The sequence below is a fragment of the Octodon degus genome, unplaced genomic scaffold (assembly GCF_000260255.1).
Source record: "Octodon degus isolate 3935 unplaced genomic scaffold, OctDeg1.0 scaffold00043, whole genome shotgun sequence".
In the NCBI taxonomy this organism is placed as follows: Eukaryota; Metazoa; Chordata; class Mammalia; order Rodentia; family Octodontidae; genus Octodon; species Octodon degus.
The window spans coordinates 4,961,960-4,981,850 of NW_004524619.1; the positions used below are offsets into that span (position 1 = coordinate 4,961,960).

The 19,891-nt window shown below is 51.3% G+C and overlaps 1 protein-coding gene across 6 annotated transcripts in view; it reads right to left on the bottom strand.

Annotated features, from left to right (window-relative positions):
• Positions 1–18,491, bottom strand: part of Flnb (filamin B) — a 156,659-nt gene extending 138,168 nt beyond the window's left edge. For all 6 annotated transcript variants that reach the window (XM_004631611.2, XM_004631610.3, XM_004631612.3 and 3 more), the window contains exon 1: positions 18,068–18,491. In XM_004631611.2, the coding sequence (XP_004631668.1) occupies positions 18,068–18,359 (292 nt within the window). In that variant the 5' untranslated portion in view covers positions 18,360–18,491. The remainder of the gene's footprint in view (positions 1–18,067) is intronic.
• Positions 18,492–19,891: the final 1,400 nt, after the last annotated feature.

The following is a 19,891-nucleotide window of genomic DNA, read 5'->3' on the forward strand; positions in this document are numbered from 1 at the left end:
AAAAAAAAAAAAAAAAAAAGAATCCTCACATGCCCAGCCTCATACCCATTAGCTCAAAGAACATCATTCATTCCCAGCTGTCAACAGCATGAGGCGTGTCAGAAGGCCACTCCTGCAGTGTATTTTGCCTTACAGAACCCACAGGACACACTGTCAGAGGGGAGGCCGAGAGCTGCAGAGTGTGTTAGGACGTCTTGTGTTCTACCTTATCTAGCTATAAGGGACGTGGACGCCAAGGGAACTCAGAGCAGTTCTTAGGAAGATAGGGTTAGGTTATTTCATAACCCCGTCACATAAAAAGTTAATTATCTCGTCAACATAAAAACAACAAATAGGGTTGGGGAGATAGCTCAGCAGAATAAGCACTTGCCTGACAAGCACAAAGCCCTGAGTTCAATCCCCGGTTCTGCCAAAAATAAAAATAAAAAATAAAAAATAAATAAATACAACAAATAAAGATATAAGTCTAATGCAGAGTTCCTCTGAATCATTTGGGGCCAAAATTGCTTACTGTACATTTCACAGAAAATTTGAGTTAAAAGGAAAATAAAATGTTCTAAACAACTCCCACCCCATACGCAGGGCAGAGAACTCAGTCCTTTAGTTTCCTGTTCAAATGCTCACTCCTCGTTGACATCAATCCCCTGCAGCGCCTGCCTCTCCCTCCAAGCCCTCAGCAGCCTCAGCCCACAGGGGCCAGGCAGGCAGAGATGGCACAGGTCACTGAACAAAGTGCCCATCTGGACGCCCCTCCCTCTCTGCAGGCGCTCCAAATGCCCCAGGCGATGCCTAAAACCACAAAGACAGAAGTATTGATCCCTGTAAGTCAACGCCTTCTCCCTCCATTGAGTGCTTCTCACACACCCAAGGGGTCCTTTTCCTTACCTAAGGTTGGAGAACCTTCGGTAAAACCAACATAAATTTCTTTTTTTAATTCTACAGATAAATCTGTTCTTATTACAGCTTTTTTTTTTTTTTAAATGTATTCAGTGCAGGGTATACAGGGTCTTACTATGTAGATAGGACCTGTTGTGACCCTCCAGTTTTCAGCCTCCCAAGCGCTGGGATTACAGGCCCACACCACAGCACAGTCTCAATCCTTCTCTGAGTGCCCCGGGGGCAGGGCCAGCGCAGCATGCTGAGCTCCGCCTAAACAGGTACTTTAATCCACTGAGCTATCTGGCCTGCCCTACACTTGTTTTGTTTTGTTTTGTTCCTTTTCGCTATACAGCTCAGGCTGGGTTCAAACTCACTTTGTAGCCCAGGCTGGTCTGGAACTCAAAATGATTCTCCTTCTGCCTCTACCTCCTGAGTGCTGGGATTACAGGCATGCACTGCACCAAGCCTGGCTATTACAGATTTTAGCAACCTCAGCACGCAACTTTGTTTCCTGTCCTTCTAAAGGGAAGAACTTTCACCTTTTCACTGAAAGGAAGAACTTTCCAGCTTCTCCTGGGCAGAGCCCAAAACCAGCATCAGCGGCTTGCACCGCCTACTACAGGCTGTGGGCTGACAGGAGGGGAGCACTAAAGACAGAGGGAGGGGTGACCCTGTCCTGGGCAGGATGAGATGGAACAGTACAGGGGGTCGTCACGATGCTCAGGACAGTGCACAATTTAAAATTTATGTACTGTTCATTCTGCAGTTTTCCATGTAGTCTTTTCAGACCACACTTGGCCTCAGATAACTAAAGCCTCTGAAGGGGACGCCACCAATAAGGAGGGACCCCTGCACATCCCTCTGCCTTAAAGGGCGATTCTCTTTCCTCCCAAAGGCTCAGGGAGATGCTAGGTTACCTTCAACACACCTCTCAAACTCTTGCTAATTTATCCTTTTAACCAAAGGAGAGCGGGCCTCAAGCGGAGAGCAGGGAAGCGCCGGCTGGGACTTAACAGCACTGTTTTGGTTTTATTTATGGTTACCTTCCATTGACTTAGTGACATTACTTTTCCACTTATGATACTGACATAGTATCCTCCAATACATCTGTTATAAAAGTGAGTCAATTGCGGGGGGGGGGGATAATGCAAGAAAACTGAAAACGGTGAAGGGTAAAATGTGGCAGAGGGTTGGCCAAATAGCTCAGCGGAGTAAAGCGCCTACAAGCAGGCACAGGGGCCAGGGTTCAATCCCCGGGGCCTGCCATGCCGGCCCCACCCCCAGGGCATGCTGAGATAGAGACAGAGACTGGGCATGGGGGTGCACGTCTGTAATTCCAGCTCTTGGGAGGCTGTAAACAGGCGGATCACTATGAGTCCAATCTAGCAGTGAGACCCTGAACATCCTGTAGACCCTTCCCTAAAAAATACAAAAGTAGAATAAGGAATGCTTCCTTTAGGAAGCATCTGCCTGGCAAGCATAAGTTCTCAAGTTCTATCCCCAATACTGCAAAAAAAAAAAGGGGGGGGGGTTGGAGATAGCTCAGTGGAATAAGTGCTTCCCTGGCAAGGGCAGGGACCTGAGTTCAATCCCCAGTTCCACCAAAAAAAAAAAAAGACTAACTTTTGGGGAACAGAGAGCTAGTTATGTTCTCCCATTTTACAGATGGGGAAAAGGATGGGGGGGTGTTCTAGTGATGGCAGAAGTAGGTCTGGGACTAAGAGCTGGTCCTGCAATCACCTGGGCCAGCAATCTTGCCAAATCCAGGGTGGCCCAGACCTTTCCCAGGGCCGGAGACTAGTCTGCCACATGGGAGCAGGTTGACTCCTGCCGCTGATCTCACGGATAACACCTAACTGGAGTCAGCTTTAGTAGCTGGGGAAACAAAAGCCATTGTGCTGGTGTTTAAGTTTCTGCCCGGTCACATGGAAAGCAGCACCTGGGCTGACTAATTTGTTCCCATTGTTAAAAGTAAGGGCTGCAATTAATCACTCAGCCCAGTAAGATCTCCATGAAGTTTCCCTTCAGGAAAAGTGCAGCTGCTCCCTTCCAGTCCCCACCAGAGATAACCCCAAAATGACAGTCAGGAACGCTGCTGTGTTAGAAAGCTGGCCCAACTGTGGAAACGGCGGGGAGCTGTGCTCCGCAAACACGAGGAGGAAGCGGGTACTTCATGCCAAACACAGGCTGATCCCATCAGCCAGCAGGCAGGACAAACGCTGGCATAACTTCTAAAGAGAACAGAGACTGTGTGGCCCTGACGTGACCCTCCCCTCCTCCTCGCCTCTCAGGACAGATTCGCTGCTGCCCATCCTCTCCGCCATGACCTCGGCCCAGCCTCCCGGCGCAGAGCAGCTTCCAGGCTGCTACTGTACATCAGCCACTGTCCTGAGCTCCATGACATGAGGCTGGATGTGCTAGGATTAAGGACCCTCCCTGGGACACCAGAAGTCCTGGCAGGAGGTGCAGGCAGCCCACCCGCCCCATGTCAAGAGCCGGGAGGAGGAGGAGGAGGAGGAGGAGGAGGAGGAGGACACAGGCGGGGGCGGGCATAGCCCTACCTGGTCCTCTGGCTCCACCTCAAAGCTCACAAGATGCTCAGAGCCTCTTCTTTCTTCCTCAGCGGCGGACTTGCACTAACTAGAAGACCCCAAGCACCTCCCCGCCCCCCCTGCCCTTCACCCCCACTCTGCTAAGCTCTGTGCCCCCTCAGCATCAACCTAAATACTCATTTTTCTACAGGTAAGCAGGTCTGAGGCCTCATCCACTAAGGACGCGGGAGTTGCAGCTGTCACTGCCTGGGCACTTGCTAAGAGCCAGGCAGCGTCAAGAGCCTGGGTGCACACCCCCTTTTGGGGAGGGGGGTACATTTTTTGTCATTTTGAGGCAGGGTCTCGCTATGGCATTCAGACTGGTCTTGAACTCACTTTGTAGCCAGGCTGGTCTCAGGCTCACAGTGATCCTTGCCTCAGGCTCCCGAGTGCAGGGGTTACAGGCATGTGCCACCTGCTCAGCTTGCGGTTTCAGTTTTGCCTAGGCTTCAGCCTCCTTTTTTGTTGTTATGTTTTTGAAATGAGGCTCTCTATGCCCCAGGCTGGTTTTGAACTCATGGTGGTCAAGCAATGCTCCTATCCCAGCCTCTAAGATTAGATGAGGCTACAGGCCCACCCACCCCAGCAGGCAGGAAGAGAACTTTATTATCACATTTGGCAAGGGGAAGACAGGCTACTGAGAAAGGGAGCTTCGTAGGGCAGGCAGCTCTTTTTTTTTTTTTTTTTTTCCCCAGAACCAGGGATTGAACTCAGGTCCTTGAGCTTGCCAGGAAAGCACTTATTCCACTGAGCCATCTCCCCGGCCCCCCACAGGCAGCTCTTGAGGGGTGGAGCCAAGGTTCTGATGGGCAGACAAGAGTGCTGGGGTACCACTTTCAGGAGATCATCTCTCCAAGGGACATCCCTGGAAAGAAATGGGAAGAAGCATTCTAAGAGACCAAAAGGGACACAAAAGGAAGAGGGCAGGCCTGAAATTCTAGCCCTTGGAGAAGCTGAGGCAGGATAATCACAAGCCCAAGCCCAAGATTAATTTATTGAGACCCAGTCTCAAGTTACAAATAAAAAATAAAGGGCGGCGATGGGGGCGGGGGTCAATGCAAAGGTCCAGGGTTCAATTCCAGGACTGGATAGGACAGGATGGGGCAAGAGGAAGGGGAAAGAATCCCTGAATTAAACAGGCATGAAAGAAAGGAGAAAGAGCCCCCAAGAATAGCATCCATTTTCCATCCTTACAGCAACAGTGGGCAGACCTGTAAAAGCTACTTTCCCTTGGTTCCTACTCAGGAAGTTACTTCGATGGCATCCTCTTTTGAAAATAGTATTTTAGGTACAAGGCACCGTTGGCCATTTCTGGGTGTATTTTTTCAGCGACCCCTACCCCCCATCCCAAAGGGCCATCCCAGGTCCAGGAGCCCAGAGAGAGCTGAGGAGTGATGGCCACTCTTGAGGCACCTGGGGTCCTTGGGGACTATGCTGAGACTGAGCCCAGGACTGGGACACTGCAACAGCCCAGACCTTGGATCTGTGTCCAGCACCCAGCTCCATGGACCCCAGCCAGGAAGTGGCAAGGTCCATCTGACCCAAAGTCCTAAGCACTCCATCTATGTCCAAAAGCAGCAGCCACTCCACTTCTCTGCCACACACGAAGCAGAGACAGGCGGATTCCCTGCAGCTGGTGTCCTGAGGGCTCTGAGCAAAGGCCCCAAAGACTTGGACCTGTACCATCTCAGACTTCTCAAAGCCCCCAGGCAGGCAGGGTAAACCCAGCTGCCCCGCCACGTTCTATTGGGGACACTTCTCAAATACTTCTAAACTGCTACACAACTGAAAACTAAATGAGTTTCCATGCTGGGCTAGTCATGAGACAAGGTCACAGCTATTACCAAACATAGCAACTGTTATTAACAGACTCCTGTGGTCCCAATAAAAGTCGGTCCTAAAAACTTTTAAGAGACAAAGTGGCTGGAACACCCCTGGCTCCATGGGTGACCAGAACATATTCCTCGACCAAGGGAGATTTCCAAACCATAACGAGACTCAAACAGGGCTTCCCAAGTCCTGCTGGCCAGGGCTCAGCAGCGGCCCATGGCAGCTCCTGTTGCAATCATCAGTAAAGAGGGTGTCACAAGACATTTCCAGTTCACGGTCGCCTGCCATGTTTGTCCATTTGTTTAACGTGGTAATAGGGACTGAACCCAGAGTCTTGGCAATTTACCCTTATTATTTTTTTTTAAGTTTTCTTTTTTTTTTAACATTTATTTATTGTGTGTGTGTGTGTGTGTGTGTGTGGCCAGCTCAGCCCACAGGGGGCGGGCTGGCTGGCATGTGGTGCTGGGGGATCGAACCGCGGTCCCTGTGCTTTGCCAAGCTTGTTCCAAGTAGGTGCTTTAGACCACTGAGCCATCTTGCCAGCCCTACCCTTATTATTTTTGAGAAAGGGTCTTGCTAAATTGCCCAGACTAGGCTTGAACTTGTAATCTTCCTGTCTCAGCCTTCCTGAATGCTGGGATTTACAGGAATGTGTTACTATGCCTGACTTACAGTTTCATTTTTTCTTTTCCTGAGAAAAGGCATTTCCCTCTTCCCCATTCCAATCAAAGGGTAGCTTTAAGAGAAACTCCCTGAAGGCAGAAAAAGATCTGTTCAAATTCCTCACAGCTGAGGTATTCTTTCTTTAAATGCTTGCCTTTGTCCCTCCATTTTTTTGCAAACCTAAAAACTACAAATAAAACTTTTTAATCACCAAGTGATAAAAAAAAAAATTAGAAATTTCAAAGACATGTTAATCTGACAATTTTAAAATCTCAGGGAGGGGCGGGCCAGTTAGTTCAATGAATTAAAGTGCCTGCTAGGCAGACACAGAGACTGGGGTTTGATCCCAGGCTGCTGTGCGGGTCCTGCCCCAAGGTGTGCTGTGACAGTGATTGAGACTGAGACTGGGCGTGGAGGCGAGCACCTGTAATCCCAGCTCTTGGGAGGCTGAAAAAAGGAGAATCATTATGAGTCCGATCTATGTAATGAGTCCCTGTAGTCCCTGTACCAAATGCATAAGAATAAAACCAAATACATAAAAATAAAATAAAGTCTCAGGGAGTTGGGTGAGGTGGCACACACCTGTAATCCTAGCACTCAGGAGGCTGAGGCAGGAGGATTGCTTTGAGCTTGGAGGCCAGCCTGGGTTACAAAGTGAGGCTAAGGCGGGCCTGACCCGCAAAAGGAGATCCTGTCTCAAAAAGAAAAAAAAAAAAAAAATCCCTACCAGCCTTAGAGTCCCAGAAAGAGTGTGTGACACCACCCCTGCCCCGGAGCAGCATTGAGCCAGAGTGGGACAATCAGCCAAGAGACAGGCTAGAGGGCAGTAGGGCTCCCACAGATGTCAAACAAGAGCCAAGAAAGAGGGACAGAGACCATTTGATAGGAAAGGCACACCCACAGGAAATGGAATGTGACAGCGGGCTGCTCTGTGTGTAGAAAGCCACCCCCAGGACTGGCAAGGCCTCCTGCAGTGGAGATAAGGAATGTGACAAGCTACCCCACAGGTGCATTCCACCAAGAACACTTCCCGGTCCTGCTGGTAGGAGGACAGAAACCCCGCTGAAAGGCCTGTCCCACAGTGCCCAGACCCTTGCGCTCCAGGCCAGCCCTGTGCTGCCTCTGAGAACTCCTGCAAAGTCCCCACTCCATTCAAATCACAGAACTGCCAGGTCATGCTAGGCTGGGGGGGGTGGGGGGGGCAGGCTTTAGGCCTCTAGGGAGCAGGGCCCAGGGCCCCAAAGGCCCCACTCAGCCTCTGGCTACTTTACCATAAAAGGGGCAATCACTTTGTTCCTGAGCAAGGAAGCCCAAGCATCTGATAAGTCACTTCACAGAGGTACAAGGAAGGCAGGGAAGTGATTCACAAGACAAATGGTACCGGCATGTTGTGTGCTGAGCGGGGTGGGAGGCGGAGGAGGATGCCAGAACCTGATCCTAGCTCCTGAAAACCCAACCCATTCCGAGAGAGGCTTGCCTCTCCTCCCTCGGGCACCCTGGGCACCACAGCCGCTGTCAAAGCAAAACTGATTGCTGCCTGCATTTTTCATCTCAAAATCTGAACTTATGTGCCACAGCAAATTTACATAGTCCCTGCCATAAATCCACACCCGTTTCCCTATACAGCGTGAGTGCCAGAATTCCACCCTGTGTTCCAAACGACTCCAACCTCGTTGGCTGCCTTTCTATCTGAAAGGAAATTCCAGAAAAGTTGTCTGGCATGGCAAAGCTGGCCTTAGAAAAATACCCAGAAAGGTGACCTATTTAGTCAAAAGAGCTTTCAGATCTCCATGAGAAAAGGAATTCATGCCAGCATAAAGAGCCTTCAGAGAGGGAGAACAGGAGTGTTGTGTTAACGCCCAGACCTTTCAACAGGCCAGCCCTGCGCTGCTGAGGCGGCTGAGCCCCGACTGGGCGGCCTAGCTCGGCTCCCTCGGGGGAGCCCGCGGGCGGCCCCAGCTCCTCCGGAGTCCCCATCAGCAGGCTGCTCCGTGAAGCTCCCTCTGACTGGGGCCACCACCCTGACAAGGGCCGGGTGCCAGGCCAGGAGAGAAAGGCGGCCCAGCTCCCAGGCAGGCACACCCCAAACATCCTCCCACTGGTTAATGTTTAAAAGCAACAGAATAAGGGACGTGGGCGAGGACCTGCTGACTGCACAGGAGGGCCCATGGCCACCGTCACCCAGAATCTCCAGGCCTAGGTGGCTCCCAGCGACGCGCACGCACACACACACACCTGCCCTGTGGTGTGCACGGAGAGCTCCGGCCACCATCAGGACACAGAATGGGGCCGGGAGGAATCCCTGGGCCCCTCACAAAGCAAGCCTTGCCCAGGAATCAAACAAAGACTGAGAAATAGAGAAAGCCTTCAGGATGGGGGGGCCCCCAAACTGAGTTCTTTGGTGTTAGGCTAGGAAGGCAAATGGGCCCAAGACAGTTTTGACTTGTAGGACATTTCTAAGTCACACAAATCAAGCCCAAAGGAGTATAACTTGGAGCAAAATAAAAGCAAACCAAACAAAACAAAAGCAGTAAAACACAGGCCCTCCCATATCTTCTCAGTCCACTAGGTTTATTTTACTACACAAAGCACAGACCCTGACTGACTGATGTGAACATTCTTTACACCACGCAGACGTGCCACCGTGCTTAGCCCACAGAATGAGGCAAGCTCCAACCCGGGGGTTTTCATCTGTTAAAAAAAGAAGATATGCAACCTCAAGCTTTGCAAGACCCACAGTGAGGATCACAAATAATGAAAGTGGCTGGGCAAACCGGGCAGGGGGCTGCGTCCCTGTAATCTCAGCACTGGGAGGCTGGGGCAGGAGAATTGCAAGTTTAAGCCCAGCCTGGGCAACTTGGTGAGACCCTGCCTCAAAATAAAAACATAAAGGACTAAGGATGTGGGCTCAAGGCAAAGGGCCTGGGTTCAATTTCTAATGTCACCCCTCTGAGGCAAGAGGATTCCAAGTTCAAACCCAAGCTGGGCAACTTAGTCACTTTGCAAGACACTGACTCAAAATAAGTAAAAGTGAACTGAGATGTAGCTCAGTAAAAAGGTCCAGTACCACAAAAGGAAAGGAAGCGGTGGAAAAAATTAGCTAGGCACACACCTGTAATTCATGATACTCTGGAGGCTAAGGCAGGAGGATCATAAGGACAGCTTAGTCACACACACACACACACACACACACACACACACACCCCACCCTACTCCAGCCTCAACAACCATGCAAAAGGGCCAGGCAGATAACTCAGTGGTATAAGCACCTTACTAGTAAGTAAAAGGTCCTGAGTTCATTCCTGGTATCAAAAAAAAAAAGATTCCACAAGCACAAATTAAACCAGGTGTGGTGGCACATGCCTGTAATCCCAGCACTCAGGAGGCTGAGAAAGATTGTTGTGAGTTCGAGACCAGCCTGGGCCACAAAGTGAGCTCAAGGCCAGCCTGAACTGCACACTGAGACCCTGTCAAAAAAAAAAAAAAAAAAAAAAAAAAAAATTAAGAAAGAAAGAAAAGAAAAACTATGCAAGAGACTGGGGATGTAACTCAGTGTTCTCTGGGCTCAATCCCCCATACTGGAAAAAAAAATAAATAAAACTAAGGCATTCCTGCCAGGCACAGTGGAGCACACCTGTAATCCCAGCACTCAGGAAACTAAGAAAAGAGGATTAAGAGTTTGAGGACAATGAGGCTACACAATGAGGTCAGGACAAGCCTAGACTATGTGCAAGACCCTATTTCAGGAAACAACCCCTCCCCAGGCAAAAGCAGGGACTCAGGACAATGCTTAGCAGGCAGGAAGCGGGCAGGGTGACCAGGAATTTTATCAGAGATGGAGTGGACGCACTTCGCCATTCAATGTGCCAGCAGGAGCACTGGCAATGCATTATGGGTACCAAGAACAGGGACAGGAGCACTGGAAATGCATTATGGGTACCAAGAACAGGGACAGGAGCACTGGAAATGCATTATGGGTACCAAGAACAGGGACAGGAGCACTAGAAATGCATTATGGGTACCAAGAACAGGGACAGAAACACTGGCAATGTATTATGGGTACCAAGAACAGGGAGAAGACAGGTGCCCTCCTCAGCACGCTTTCTACCTGTGCTGCTTAGCTGCTGATGACAGAGAATGGGAGGACGTCAGATGATCTGTCTCAACACAGTGTTACTGCCAGTACTCACTAAGTGAAAAGCCAAACCATCACTGTGCTGACACTGTGTCAAAGCCTGGTCGAGGACTGGGTTCTCCATCTGCTACATGGGACATGCTGAGGATGGAGAGTGATGACAGACGTTCTCTGGTAGTCTGTCATCAGACCATGGGCATTAATAAAAAGCCCAGTTTTTATAACTGGTTTACAAAAGAATTATGACATCCATCTACAATTTATCAAATGAACATATGCAAAAAGTGCTGCGAGATGCCTAGAAGAAAGGCAGTAGCTTCCTCCACAGCTCAGCACTTTTCTTACCTGCCTCAAATCATGATAGTAATCAGGCCTGACTCAATGCTAGTAAGCCCGGTGTGGTGGATCAGGGCTATCATCCCAGTACCTGGGAGGCTGAGGCAGGAGGATCCTTGAGTTCCAGACCATCCTGGGCTACTATGTGAGCTCAAGGCCAGCCTGAACTGCACAGCAAGAGACCCAATCTCAAAAAGATAAACATAAAATAAAATACACCAGTAGTTCCATCCTTGACACCAAGTATGGCCACTGTCACCTGCGGTTCAATCGCTCCACTCTAAAGACTCTCTAAACACTCTCCCTGCCATGCAGACTCATCTCCCAGGGACCTAAAGTCCAAGACTGCTTCAAAGTCCCTGAAAAAGAAAGTGCTATTGTTTACTATACAATAAACCTGCTGTTTAGTGGTCACCAGGCACATGTTAGTGAATACCTAGTTTTACAACAGTAATGCAAGCTGGCTTTAGGTCCTGAAAGGCAACCGTAATCATTACAAAAGCAGGAAATAGCACCCACCCGGTTAGCAGGCAATGGCTCATTCTCCTGGATTTGCTCAATTAAACTGTTTTATTGGGAAAAGGGTTTTAACTAGAGATCCAGCTCCTCAGGGTAATCAAAGATAAAAATTAAATGCAGAACACTAATATGGGAAGGGGGACCAATGTATGGGGACATGGCCCAGTATTGGCAGGCTTGTCCCTCATGTGCAAGGCCATGGGTTTGATCCCAGCACCACAAAAAGGAAAAAAAATAAAACGACAACATAGAGACAGAGGCCCTCAGGGCACTAAATGGTGCATAAAATAATACTATTACAGCCAGGAAAAACAAGGCCTTCTATTTAGATTTCTTATATAAAAAGAAACTAAGTTTTATAAAACATAATATATAGGCTGATAATGGTATATGTGGATAGCTTATAAATACACACAGAGGAGAAAGGAACTTGCAGGCGTGATGCACACAGCCACAGAGCCAGCACTTGGGAGGCTGAGGCAGGCAGATGGCCTCAATTTGAGGCCAAGGGGGCTACCCAGCAAGTCTCTTATCTTGTGAAAACAAAAACAAATCAAAACAGGAAAAGAAAGGGGCACATTCCACACTCTACTGAGCCACAGCTCAGAGACCGGAGTTACAGGGGCCCATCAGCCAGGTTGGCCCCTCCCACCCTGTCTTAGTTACTTTTCTTGTTGCTAAGACACAATACTCAACACCCACTTGTTAAAGGAGGAAAGGCTTATCTTGGCTTGTAAAAGGTTTCAGCCTACAGTCGGCAGGGTCTGAGGCAGGGGATGGGCACCCCAGAGAAGAAACAGCTCATGGCAAAGCAGGGCAGGCAGGCAGAGGCAGCAGGCAGCACACCTGGGGGTGGCTTAATCCCAACAGCACACATCATAACCCAGCCACCCTTGAAACATCTAGGACCTCATGAGGCTGGGGGAACACCTAGGCACAAGCCACAACACAACCTACACATGCCCAAGGAAAACACCCAGTTGCTTCTATTAGAAGCCCTTTGTGTACCCGCCTGCCTACCCAGCTACCGCAGTTGTCACCCAATCACCACAGCTGTAACCTCCAACCTAACATACTTTTTCTTCTATGTTCACTTGAATACATATTTACCTAATTCTAATTCACACTTTAGCCCTCAAGTGAATGGCTCTTTCCTCTAGGGAGCCCTGAGTATTACACACACACACACACACACACACACACACACAACCGGGCTAGGTGCTCCGTTTACCAGGCACAGCAGCCTGAGACCACAGCACTGGGAAGTCCTCTCTCAGCCTTCACCTCAGCCCCGCATTTCTAACAAGGTCCCAGGAGGCACGGGCACGCCTAGAGGTCTGAGATCTCTCCGTGTCCCCTCCAGCTCTCTTCTCACCACACCGAGCAGCGTTGTGAGGCAAGCGGATGGGGTGACTCTTATTATTCCTGTGGTCCCAGCACCTAGCACTGGGCGTGGTTCACAGCTGGCCTTTCATGTTCCCAGTCCATGAAAAAGGATGAAAAATAAAGGGGCTCTGGGGAAGCGCCTTCATGGCAGGTCACAGCTAGGGAGAAACAGCTAACAAACCAGGTGACAGCAACATGGGTCTCAAAACATCTGGCCGGGCCACAGAATAGATGGAAGATGAGACAGAGTCCTGGACTCCAGTTAAAGCACACACAGGCCAGTAATGGCAATGCCGGCACTGTGCTGGAACTTAGCTTCGTCACATACAATGCTCTCAGCAACTCTAAGAACAGGGCTCAGAAACGTTGTGGCAGTGGGCCAGTGCTGTGCAGCTAGGGCCACGGCCTGAGTCAGGAGGCTGTACCTAGCAGCACCTGGCAGGCTCTGACCATGAAGAAAAGGGGATGGCTGGGTCCTCCGAGTCCCTGGAGGCAGGGCCTAAAAGCTTCAGAGCAACTGCTGCCCAAAGAACAGGGCAGTACCCTCCAGCACCCCAGCAGCCCAGCGCAGGACGCCAGCCTCTAAGCACAGAACCAGGCCCGTGCTGGCAGTATGTGGAGACATAACCTGGCTCCACACCAGAGTACTGCTCAGCACCAGCTCTCCAAGAACGAAGGCAGCTGCGACGGGCACACTGGCTCCGCCACTGCTGGAAGAGCTCCGCGGAGGCCCAAACGCCATCTGGAAGCAATTTACCCCAAAGATTCCTGGACCGAGTGGGAGGTGGGATGACCAGCCGCCTCAGCTACCAGAAACAAAGCTGGTGTGGATGGGCCCAGAGGCAGCCATAATACGGCAGGGGTCTTCCCCTTCAAGGAGGGACGCCCACCAGGAGTCCCTAGCTTTATTTTATTTTATTATTTTTTTTAATATTTATTTATTTATTTATCTATCTATTGTGTGGCCAGCTCAGCCCACCAGGGGGCAGGCGGGCATGTGGTGCTGGGGGATTGAACCGAGGTCTCTGTGCTTTGCTTGAGCTTGGCTTGTTCTAAGTAGGTGCCTCAGACCACTGAGCCATCTCACCAGCCCCCCTAGCTTTATTTTAGCAAGCAGGATCCACACTAGCCGGCCAAGCTGGTGTCCCCAGGACAGCACTGTACAAACCCCTCCAGGCATTAAGGTATTAAGGGACAGCGCCTTATTTAGTTAACAGACACTTGTGTAGCACTTACTGTATGCCCTCTACTATTCCAAGTACTTTTTCTTCCCAAGCACTTTTAAAAATATTAACTTTTTACATCTTTGCAACAACCTTTAAGGAGGTAGTTATCCCCACTTTAGCAATAAGAAAACCAAGGCACAGGAGTTTCTTAATAGCTACTTTGTGTCAAGTAGGATTTGCTCCAGCCAGGACTCCTTGCTTTCAACAGCCCTGGCTATTGTGCTACCATGTTGCAAAGAGACCAAAATTTGCTCAATTCAGACAGAGCGCGGGTTACTTTTTAAGCCTTCCCTGGGTCTGGGCTACCCTGGTGGGGAGACACAGGCATTCAGGAAAGAGCAGAACTTAGGGTTGTTTGTACATTGGTTTGGTGGTGAAGGGACAAAAGGAAGAGGAAGGACAAGGGCCTGTGTGGAGCAGACAGGGACACCCACTCCCTGGAAACTCAGGGACCAGAAGTCTTGGGAACAGTTCTGCCTGCTGCACTGGGCTGGTACAGGTAAGGTTTAAAGTAATTCCTGGGGTCAGACGACACCTTCTGAACAGGAAAGAATTCCTTTCTCTAAAGGATCAAACTGTTAGACACTACCCAAACTTCCAGGCAGCCTGGAACTCATTCACAAGCTGAGAGACCCCTTTTTCTCCAAGTTGGCTGGGTTGCCTGGTGTCAAAAAGGTTTTTGGAAAAACAAGTAAATAAAACTGCCAGCTCCTGGCAGACAACTAGGACTAAATATGCTGAGGCCTCACTGTGAACTCCCCAGGACATAACAAGAAACTAAAGAACATTCTTAACTTTGGGACAGAGCCTGGAGTGGGCGCACCTTCCATGAACCATGGGCCCTGAGCCCTGAGTGAGCAGGCAGGGCTGGGGGATGGGGCAGGGGCGGAAACACCACCTCCCATCTCTTGGTGGGACACACACATGGTGACTGCAGTGGTCCCCGCAGTGCCACTGTTGGGGGTCTCCAGAGCACATAAAGCCCAGTATTCATTCAATCGTGCCCTCCCTGATTGTGGGGTAAAACATGATCCACTGGGTCGCAGGCAATCTCAAAAGCAGGAAGCCACCCGGGAAGATGGGGCAGCCATTCCTCAACAAGTTCAGCTTGGACACAGGGCGGCAGACCGACCAGACCTCCCACCTAGGCAGCAGGGTCGGCGCCTCCTTTCCTGGGACCCTCAGCACACTCCAGCTTGTCACTGACCCCAGGCCCTCACTCACACCCCTGCTTGGTCCAAGGCTAGCAGTTCAAAGCACAGGCTCACCAGGTGCCACCCTGACACCAAGCCCTTCGGCCACAGCTGCCTCTGAGAAGTGAAGAAAGGCTGGATTTTACTCATCTCTCTGACCCTGGAAGGAAAGTCCGGTAGGGCTCAAGTTCAGCAGCTTGGTAGACCTGTCACCATGGACAGTACTTGCTTGATCGATACTGGAAGGACAGTAATTGCTGCTGCTGCTGCTGCTATTCAAGGCAGGTGATCACAGAACACACTTAGAGGGTGTCCCGCACAGAGAACTAACAATATCCTTGTCAGAGCAGGGCAATAGAACATAAACAATAAGAAAACCAAAATCCAGCTTGGATAGGACTTCTGTCTTGGTTTCTTCCTTTCTGGAAGGGCCATTAACACACAGCAGCTGCAGGGGCAGCGAACAGGCCTAGTCTTTACCCCTAGATCAGTCCCAGCCCCTGGCTAGACTCCCTCGGATCTCCAGGGGCTGGAAAACCTGCTCTGAAGATTTTTCTGGAGAGCAACTAGGCAGAAGTCATAAATGCGGTCACACCCTTTGACCTAGGAATGCCACTTCCGGGAACGTATCAGAAAAAAATAATTTATAATGAAAATTAAAGCCGGGTGTGGTGGTGCACGTCTACAATTCCAGCACTGCGAAACACTGAGGCAGGAAGACTGCCGCAAGTTCCAAGCAGGGCTGAGCTACATCCTGCGTTCAAGGCCAACCTGGACGATATAGCACATAAAGCAAGACCCTGTCTCAAGTACAATTTGAAAAAGAAAACGTAAGCCGTGGTGGATAGAGGTCTACAGAAAGAAGCTAATATAGCCTTCAGGCCCCCTAGAGAAGAAACTAAGCCTGTGTGGTCAGGACACGGCAGGCCTGAGGCCGGGAGGTGTTCAGGAATGAACCAGTAATCCCAGCTACTTGCCTCTAGACCCAGCTGCTGAGAAGGGAGGCAGAGGCAGGAGGAATATAAATTCAAGCCCGGGCAATTCAACAACTGTAGAGGCAACTTTCCCTACCCCCACAATTTTTTTTTTTTTTTTTTAAATAAAAAAGGCTGGAGATGCATCTCAGTGCACGGCTCTCTGGGTTCAATGCTCATAGCACGACAGAAAAAAAAAGAAAGAAAATCTTGAGGACCAAGTTTTAAAATGTGTAAGGGCCGGGACAGTCTAGAATAGGTCCCTGTAACTCAGCACTGCTGTGAAGCCATGCTGGAAGCAGATGCTGCCTGTGTAAACAGCTGGTAAGTCAGGCAGTCTAGGAGTTTCTGGGGCTGTGGTTTCCTTTTTTTTTTTTAAGAGAGATTTTATGTCATGTTTGGATACTCATGGCTTACTTTAAATTTCTTTGTGCAGTTAATTAAATAAATACACATTTTTAAAACAAAGAAGAATGAATCCAAGTGAGCTTTGCCAGGCCTTGAAATTCCTCAAAGGAAAGGCTTTAAAAAAAAAAAAAAAAGGCTGGTTTCTGAACACTAAAGAATTCCAGAATTCTGAAGTTCTCCCTCCCCAGTACAGGAGAGGGCCCCCCAAAGAAGACAACAACACCCCACCCCCAGCAGCTTGGCTCTGCAAAGAAGCATGCTGGGAGGGCAGGCCAGCTTCTGAGAAGGCTGGAGAGAGGCTGCTCCGGCCCAGGAAGCAGGAAGCAGCCCTACCGGTCAGGACAGGTGTGGGGCAAGGCCAGGGTGGGGCTGGGTGGAAGCTCAGCCTCGAGGGAACCCCTTTTCCACAGGAGAAAGTGCCAACTGCCACACCCTTCTCCCTTTCTTTCAGTCCTTAGAATCACTATAAAACCCTCCCTTCCTTAGGAAAAGACCCCAGACCCAGTCACTTCCCTTCTAGCAAAAACACATGCAGTGCAGACACACACCCGGCACACTTACAGACTTTCTGCACACTTTACATATGGTGTACGCACACACGCCTGAGTGCACACACATATGCTACGACCCCCGGCCCTGCTGTCAAGAGCCCACATCCTGGGCAGCCCTGCAACCCCTGTACAAGCCTCCCATCACCCAGGGCCATAAGGGAGACCTCATTGGGTACCTCCCCCATCCAGCAGAAGGGGAACCCTGACACCAGCTGGCCCCCTCCCTCTGGAAGACCCTGCTGAGAAGGCAGAGAAGCAACGCCTCCTAATTGTCACACTCTGCCTTCCATTCTGAACCCTACTTAGAGGACACTTGAGAAAGTCAATTAACCCACTGGACCGTCTTTTCTGTAAAGTGGCCTAGGAGCACCTCAGCTGAGGGATATAGCAGGATTCACTAAGCTGTGGACACACCGCAGGCCACCACCACACTTGGTGGTACACAGAGTGAATCCCCACGCTTCAGGAGGCTGAGACGGGAGGATGGTAACTTCGTGACCAGCCTGGGCAGCTTGGCCAGATCCATCTTGAAATAAAATGTAGGGGGCCGAGAAGATGGCTCAGTGCAATAAGGGCCAAGCGCAAGGGCCTGAGTTCAATCCCCGGTTCCGCCAGAAAAGGAAGGAAGGAAGGAAGGAAGGAAGGAAGGAAGGAAGGAAGGAAGGAAGGAAGAAAATGTAAAGAGGCTAGGGTGTTCCTCAGTGGTACAGCACTAGCCTAGCAGGCCCGAGGCTCGAGGACCTGACTTCAATCCCCAGTACCGCAAAAAATATCTGAAGAGGGCAATCACTATTATCACCACCATCTCTAAACTATCTCTACCTGAGGGGACCTGCTAGCGCCGATTTGGGAGCAGAAGGAGCAAGAAGGACACACCCCTGCGGCTCCCCTTCCCAGCCCCAGGTCCACACCCACTCCCACGCCAGCGAAGGTGGGCCGGGTACCCGGGAGGCCCCAAACTCCGCGCACAGTCCGCGGCAGGTCCCCCGCCGGCCTCGGGACCAACGCCCACTCAGTGGCCTCAGAGCGCTCGGCTCACCGGCCTGGGGGCAGAAGGCGCTCCCGGAGCATCCCAAACCGGGCCCCGCCCCTGGGGACGGCGCGAGCGGGTCTCGGGTTCTCGGGCTCCGATCCCGGCGCCCCAAGTTCACAGGAAGCCACACTGCGACCCCAGTCCCCATCCCCGCCCTCGGCCCTCAGCCCTCAGCGGGCGCACGGTGGGGCACGATCACACCGGTCCCAGCCCCACGATGGCCCCCGGGAGGGCTGAGCCCCTCCGAGCCCTGCCCAGGGACGGCTGCCCCTTGCCTCAGACCCCCACAAAGCAGGCAGCACAGGGCGCTCCGGGGGCGCGCGGGCCCCGGCCGAGCACTCACCGATGGACACGAGCTTGATGCTCTCGCGGTCCAGGAACTCGAGCGCCACGGACACGTTCTCCAGCTGCATCTGGCGGAAGGTGGGCCGCTGGTGGTACTTGCGGTACATGTGCTTCTGGCTGAGCACCTCCAGCAGCGCGATGAGCCGCAGCCCGTCGCTCAGGTCGGTCTGCAGATTCCCGATGCGTTTGTTCACGCACTTGAGGTGCTCGTTGCACCAGCGCGTGAACGTGTTCTGTTGGATCTTCTTCCACGGCGCGTCCTCCGCCAGGTCCTTCTCGGTCACCGGCATTCTGGCGTCGGGAGGCCCAGGGCCCGCGGGAGTGAGAACAGAAGCTGAGCGGGAGCGGGGTTCGAACACACTGCTACCGTCGCCGCGGCCGGAGCTGCTCTGCTAGCCCCAGCCCCGGCGCGCGCTGGGCGGCTGGCCCCCGCGCCTGCGCACTGAGCCGCCCCGCCCCCGAAGCCCCGCCCCACTTCGGCCCTGCGGCAGGCGGTCCCGGGCCACGCTCGCCTCCTGCCGTCGGAAGAGGGTACTGCGCCCTAGCCGCCTGCTGGGCCTCGGAGGCCCAACGTTCTGTTCCCAACACCCCTGGCAGGCAGGATGCCCGGCTCCTTAAGGAGAAAGTCGCCCGGCCAGACCCCGAGCAACAGATTTGAGGCAGCACCTGAACGGAATAGGCAGGGGCCGTGACCTGGGAAAAAGCGGGCGAGGCGGGGGACCACTCACGATCCGCTACAGGATCAGTAAGGTTTTTGCTGCACTCCTGCTCGGTGCCAGGCACCCTTCTGAGTAGCCAGGTCACGACATAAAAGCCAGTCTGTCACACCAGGGAGCGCACAGCCTGCTGTTCAGTTAGCACAAAGTGTAATAGGAATAATACAAATGAACAATGAGCTGGGTGTGGTGGCGCACGCCTGTAGTCCTAGCGCTAGCAGGAAAATCACGAGTTCCCTCGCGGCCTCAGCAATTTAGTGACCTTCCAAGACCCTGCTCAAAATAAAAAATACAATAAGGAATGGGGTTGTAGCTCTGTAAGAAAGCTCTAGGTTCAATCCCAGTACCTAATAATAACGTTTGCTATTAGCCATGTTACAGCAGATATATCATCAAAGCCATGTTTTACGGGTCTAGGCAAGAGGAGGGGGCCCAGGAGTGACTTTCACGTGGAGCTACGTCTTCACTCCTTACTTTGTTTTATTTTGAAACGAAGGTATTTTGCTTGTTTGTTTTGTTGTTGTTGTTGTACTGGGGATTGAATTCAGGACCTTCCACTTGCCAGGCAGGTGCTTGGGCCGCTGAGCTATATCCCTGGCCCTTTTTTGTCTTTTTGAGACAGGGTCTCCATATGCAGTTCAGGCTGACCTTGAGCTCATTTTGCAGCCTAGGCTGGTCTTGAACTCATACTGATCCTCCAGCCTCAGTCTCCATGGCCGGCTGAGACAAGTTCTTCTTAAATTGATGTCACCCAGACTGGTCTCAAACCTGCCATCCTCCTGCCTACCTCAGAGTGCTGGGATTACAGGCATGAGCCACCATGCCAGGTCTCAGTGGCCGACTCAGCTCTTCTAGTCCTGGGGCTGACATGGCATGTGGTGTGGGAGGTTGAACCCTAGTCCCTGCACTTGCCTAAGCAAGTGCTTAGTCCACTGCACTATCTCACTGGCCCTAGTATTTTTTTTTTTCTTTTTTCCTAGTATCTTTTAAAACTACAAGATACTAGCACTGGGCATTGTCATACACACCTATAATCCCCCAGAGGGTGAGGCAGGAGGATCATTGTGAATTTGAATTCAGCCTGGACTACAAAGTCAGCTCAAGGC